At 38.9% G+C, this 5,697-nt stretch overlaps 2 protein-coding genes across 2 annotated transcripts; both read left to right on the forward strand.

The window, feature by feature from the left end:
• Positions 1-323: 323 nt before the first annotated feature.
• LOC130507267 (RNA-binding KH domain-containing protein PEPPER-like) lies at positions 324-2,839 on the forward strand. The gene is made up of 6 exons (XM_057001976.1): positions 324-706; positions 989-1,244; positions 1,359-1,507; positions 1,587-1,838; positions 1,977-2,168; positions 2,257-2,839. Exons 1-6 carry the CDS (start codon positions 371-373, stop codon positions 2,542-2,544), a joined length of 1,473 nt encoding a protein of 490 aa, XP_056857956.1. The 5' UTR covers positions 324-370; the 3' UTR covers positions 2,545-2,839.
• Positions 2,840-3,416: 577 nt separating this feature from the next.
• Positions 3,417-5,062, forward strand: LOC130494793 (peroxidase 44-like). Its single transcript, XM_057001975.1, has 3 exons — positions 3,417-3,656; positions 4,006-4,442; positions 4,553-5,062. The coding sequence occupies exons 1-3, from the start codon at positions 3,456-3,458 to the stop codon at positions 4,851-4,853; spliced, it is 939 nt and encodes a 312-aa protein (XP_056857955.1). The 5' UTR covers positions 3,417-3,455; the 3' UTR covers positions 4,854-5,062.
• Positions 5,063-5,697: the final 635 nt, after the last annotated feature.

Raw genomic sequence — 5,697 nt, forward strand, 5'->3', positions numbered from 1 at the left:
TACAACCTTTTCACGTGAGGCAGAGAGATATAAACCCATAAGAATAAGATGATCGCATAACTGTGGATAATATCACAAGCAGACAGTCAGACTCGGACAAACCTAACCGAATCTGGATAGAACTTTAAAACACACACATATAAGTTGAGTTTAAATATCCTTGGTCTTATAAAGGCTGTTTGTCGGAAGAACAAAGTATATAGCTCACGGGCTAAAAGAAGCCCAAATAAATATCATTACGGGCCTAAACCTGCATAACATACCCATAGCCTAAAACATCTGAACTGAAAAACGACGTCGTATATATCCAGAGGTCAAATCGTCGTCTCCCCGTTCCCTATCCTTTTTTTCTTAATTTGTTCCGATTCTAATGGCCGCCGTCGCCGATTCCGCGGAGAACGGTGCTACAAACTTCCCGGAGAATCAAACCCTCACACCCTCGGAATCCACTGGCCCCTCATTGCTCAACGAAACCTCCGGCGCCTTCCCCGAATCGAATCAACCGGATAGCTTAGCGGCCGAGACTGCCCCCGATGCGGAGAGATGGCCAGGCTGGCCTGGGGATTGCGTGTTTCGCGTGATCGTTCCGGTATCTAAAGTCGGAGCTATAATCGGACGCAAAGGAGATATCATCAGGAAGATGTGCGAGGAGACTCGCGCTCGCATCAAAGTCCTCGACGGTCCCACTACCACTCCTGATCGCATCGTTAGTAATCGTTTTCCTTTTGATCCGTTAATTGTCTAACCTAATCCGAGTTGGGATTCGTTTTTTTTTGTTTTCTAAAGGTTGTAACTTTCTTAAACCTAATTAGAGAAAATTAGGGTTTCGTTATCATCAGTAGTTAGATTCATGGGGGTTATGATCATTTTGATGCTCTTTGTCGGGAAAGTTGTAAGCTTTCTAGGTTTGATTGTAGTTTGAAAGTGTCCACTGAGTTATTTCGTTATGTTTATTGATTCAGTTCTTGTGTCCACTGTTATGTTTTAGGTGATGATATCTGCAAAGGAAGAGCCAGAGGCCTACATGTCCCCTGCGATGGAAGCAGTCGTACGGGTGTTCAGACGAGTCTCGGGGTTGCCTGATAGTGATGATGATGAGGATCTTCAAAACGCTGCAAGTGCCTTCTCTTCAGTGCGTTTATTAGTTGCATCTTCTCAGGCGATTAATTTGATTGGGAAACAAGGTTCCTCTATTAAATCTATAGTAGAGAACTCTGGTGCATCTGTTCGCATTTTATCAGACGGTACTAAACATCATCTGCCATCTTTTTAGTAACTGTGCCTACGTTTTCATTTTCTGCTATATATAGTTCTTTAACCGGATGATAATAAGTAGACTGTACATCTTTTGCTGGCAGAGGACACACCGTTTTATGCTGCAAAAGATGAGAGGATAGTGGATTTGCAGGGGGAAGCTTTAAAGATTGTAAAAGCGTTAGAAGGGGTTGTAGGACACCTAAGGAAATTTCTAGTCGACCATTCTGTGGTTCCTCTCTTCGAGAAGCAAGTAAGCTTGATTGATTCTCTGAAACCACTACTTCTTTGTTCTCTCTGTTATTTTAACTTTTAGTTTTTTTTGTCTTTAGTATCTAGCTAGAGTCTCTCAAGTTCGTCAGGAAGAACCGTTAGTTAACAACCAGTCGTCTCTCAATGCTGCTTTGTCAAATGCAATCGAGTCTGAGCTCTTGGCACGGAGGGAAGCTCTGTTTTTGGAGCGGGATCCTCGGGTGGAGTCATTTGTTCAGCCTTCTGGAGTTTCTATCTACAGTCAGGATCCTGCAATGTCTGCTAGACACTCTCCTGGCCTTTCTCGAGTGTCTGCTGCTTTTGTTACACAGGTAGATTCCATTGATACATTATTTTCTCAACATGTTTGCTATGTTTAGTCTTTTACTAGTGTCTTTGATCTTAGGGCATCTAAGCTTAATCTCTTTGAACTAGTAAAGACGTTTCTGTAATGCGTTTTTCTTACACAGGTATCTCAAACGATGCAAATACCGTTCTCCTATGCGGAGGATATTATCGGTTTAGAAGGAGCTAATATAGCCTTCATCCGTAGAAGAAGCGGATGTACCATAACCATTCAAGAGAGTCCACATCCTGATCAAATCACAGTGGAAATCAAAGGCACATCTTCTCAAGTACAAACTGCTCAGCAACTAATTCAAGTAATAACACATTCCATCTACATATATATATATGTGTTGCATGAAATGGTATTGGAAAAATCAATATTTGTCGTTTACCTTTGTGTAGGAGTTCATCAGCAATCACAAGGAACCAATTTCGGTTTCAGGGGGATATGCTAGAGTCGACGCTGGTTATGTACCTGCATATCCTCCTCAGCTGAGCAACCTTCAAGAGCCGCTCTCGAGCAGCGGCTACATTGGCACAGAGGCGGTGCAGTATAGACCAACAGCATACTCTCAGCTTGCGGGTCCGTCGGCATCGACCTACACGCCGTCACTGAATGGGCAAACTTATGGAACGGAATATAGACCGGCTTCTGATGTTGGTGGTGGCTACAACACTTACAATTTATGAACCGTTTGATGTGTGGGTTATTTACGAGGTTTTAGAGAGGAGGCTCATTTATGATAGAGAGGGAAAGAACAAGGGCTAGAGAGAGCCAATGTAGCTGAATGTGTTATGTAAATCTAGGTGCCTGTTTTTAAAAAAAGTTTAATCTCAGATATTTTACACGACAGATTTGGCCGGCCACTATCAAATAAGAACAGTTTCGTGTTCTTTTTTTTCAATACTGTTTGTTTTGATGTTGTATGGTATTGTTTGAGATATTTGTTAGAAATAAGAATGATTCTTTTTCATTTAATTAAAATGATTTGAAAGTTTACTTTATAAAAGGTACAGCTTTTGGTATTTTACTATTACCACGTTGGAGCTTCTTTGTGTTGATGTGGGATTTTTAACTCGAGTATTCTCACCTCTCACAATATGTTTGGTTGGAAGTATCTTTTTGCAAACATAACCATGCATTTGTCTGTAGCCAGTAGCCCTGATGGTCTTCTTCAATGTCAGGGCTCAAGTTTTTGGTCGGCTCGAGTGAGCTCTAAACAACGTCCATTTCTTGACAAAGAAAAGGTACCTTTCAAAATATATACCATTTCGGAAAAGCCGTCTTAATGTTTTAAGGAAGTTGTTCAAAAAATATTCCAAGTTGGCCATGTTGAATCTTCGACGTGTGGAGGACAAACGCTAACATTTGTTATGAAACATTATTGTACACACAATGATACATAATGTATATTCCTTTATACCAATCAAATTGACAATGTATCCACCTTTACCCTGTGCACGTCTTCTAAATGAAACATTCTCTTTGCCAATGTCATGCCCCTCAAATTCGTATATAAATATGCATGTTATAGACACTTAGAATATCACCACCAAAAGTAACATTCACAGGAGAGGCAAAGCAGAGCTCATCATTCAAAATGAGGTCAATCACAGCTTTGTTTTTCCTTTTCTGCTTCCTTGTCCCATCTGCTTTGGCGCAGCTCCGCTTTGGGTTCTACGGCCGATCATGCCCCCGTGCGGAATCTATCGTTGCTAATGTTGTTGCCAACCGTTTCCGCCGTGACCGTAGCATCGCTGCAGCATTGCTTCGTATGCATTTTCATGATTGCTTTGTCAGGGTTAGTAAGCTTTTCCTTATTATTATTGTGTGCATATATCTGTCCTCCCTATCCATAGTCTCCAGACGAGTTTCTCATAATTAAAACTAAGAAAATAAATACAAAAGTATAAAAATGTGACGAGAGATGAAAGAATTTTTCGATTGAGAAACTCAATTTATTTAGAAACTTAAATAAGATTTTTTTTTTCTTGTCAATAGTCTTTTTGGTTAAATTTGATTACAATATTACATTATATTGAATACTATATTACTAAATACTTTGGCTATACAGACTGAATGCTGATATTCTAATATATATATCTTCTTGACGTAACGTTGACCAATCAATGTTTGATACGGTTGTACAGGGTTGTGATGCCTCCCTCTTGATCGACCCAAGACCCGGAAGGCCATCAGAGAAAAGCACCGGACCAAATGCAAGTGTCAGAGGCTACGAGATCATTGATGAGGCCAAAAGACAGCTCGAGGCTGCCTGCCCCCGAACTGTCTCATGCGCAGACATTGTAACTCTAGCCACCAGAGACTCAGTCGCATTAGCTGGTGGTCCAAGGTACTCAGTACCAACAGGAAGACGTGATGGATTAAGGTCAAACCCAGCCGATGTGAACTTGCCCGGACCAACAATTCCAGTGGGTGCATCCATCCAATTATTTGCAGCTCAAGGTATGAATACGAACGACATGGTTACACTTATTGGTGGTGGCCACAGCGTTGGTGTTGTGCATTGTAGTCTCATCCAAGATAGACTTAATGACCCCGCAATGGACCGCTCATTAAATGCTAGGTACGTGTGTATGTGTGTATATGAATACTAACACAAATAACTAGACTACATGTGTTATTATTTTTATCAAATGATATATGTGAATGTGACCCACTAATACATTTCTTTAGGTTGAGGAACACATGCCGTTCTCCAAATGACCCAACGGTATTCTTGGACCAAAGGACTCCATTCATCGTGGATAACGCAATCTACGGAGAGATCCGAAGGCAAAGAGGTGTCATGAGGATTGATCAAAACATGGGTCTTGATGGGTCAACCCGTGGAATTGTGTCGAGCTTTGCACAAAACAATGCACTCTTTAGGAAGAGATTTGCTGAAGCAATGGTGAAAATGGGTAGGATTAGGGTTCTTACCGGGCGTTCTGGAGAAATCAGGAGAAACTGCAGAGTGTTTAACAACGGACGTTGATTCTACACTGACGTTGATTCTACACTGTCCTGACCACTGTTTGTTTTTTTCTTTTGCTTTTCCCCATTTTTACTCTTTTGAATAATCAACCGCAAGTTTGTTTGTTTCCCTGCAATCATATTCTATTGTTTTCTTGTTTTGATATGTAACTGCATTTTATAATTTCTTCTGTTATTTTTTGTTACTTCTCATGCTATTCAATTGTGTGCATTTTTATGTTGTTTAACTAATTTCATTCAAACCAGCTCTCAGTTCATAGGCCGTAGATCTCTTTTGCTAACTATTGGAAGTTACAAACTCTCATTTGTGAATGATTAACAAGTATCTATTTTAATAGAACATTACAACTTCTTCTAGGTTGGATTTTTAAAGATGGACCTCATATATTTAAATTAAATGTCTCATTCTTTATATATAATACCTATCATACTCTAACTTTGTATTGATGTATTTCCTTAAATACAGTTTTTCTTTTTATCCATATTCCATATATGATTTTTATATTTATTACATGTCGATTTAAATAAGATATATACTAAGAATACCAAAAATATTAATTGTTCTATAATTACCCTATACAATTCATTTTAAATTGATCAGTATATTTTTATTGGCCATATTAATTTTATTAGTACGAATAACATTAGGTAGATAAGTCATAGACACATACATAAAGATATGATTATTCTTATAACTATGTTGGGACTAATCTACTTTCTAAAACAAATAACACATAGCTTCATATATTGTATAGAATATAGTAATATTGTATAGTATTATATTTATATAGTAATACTAAAAACAAACCAAACTGAAATATAATATATATCAAAAATGCTTTGAA

This window comes from Raphanus sativus, unplaced genomic scaffold, assembly GCF_000801105.2.
Source record: "Raphanus sativus cultivar WK10039 unplaced genomic scaffold, ASM80110v3 Scaffold4245, whole genome shotgun sequence".
Classification (NCBI taxonomy): domain Eukaryota; kingdom Viridiplantae; phylum Streptophyta; class Magnoliopsida; order Brassicales; family Brassicaceae; genus Raphanus; species Raphanus sativus.

Excerpts from the sequence above, each read along its gene's own strand:
- LOC130494793 (XM_057001975.1), top strand. The coding sequence starts at position 3,456 with ATGAGGTCAATCACAGCTTTGTTTTTCCTTTTCTGCTTCCTTGTCCCA. Across the intron at positions 3,657-4,005 it reads TTCATGATTGCTTTGTCAGG|GGTTGTGATGCCTCCCTCTT; the intron begins GTTAGTAAGCTT and ends ACGGTTGTACAG. Across the intron at positions 4,443-4,552 it reads GACCGCTCATTAAATGCTAG|GTTGAGGAACACATGCCGTT; the intron begins GTACGTGTGTAT and ends ACATTTCTTTAG.
- LOC130507267 (XM_057001976.1), top strand. The coding sequence starts at position 371 with ATGGCCGCCGTCGCCGATTCCGCGGAGAACGGTGCTACAAACTTCCCG. Across the intron at positions 707-988 it reads CTACCACTCCTGATCGCATC|GTGATGATATCTGCAAAGGA; the intron begins GTTAGTAATCGT and ends GTTATGTTTTAG. Across the intron at positions 1,839-1,976 it reads CTGCTGCTTTTGTTACACAG|GTATCTCAAACGATGCAAAT; the intron begins GTAGATTCCATT and ends TTTCTTACACAG.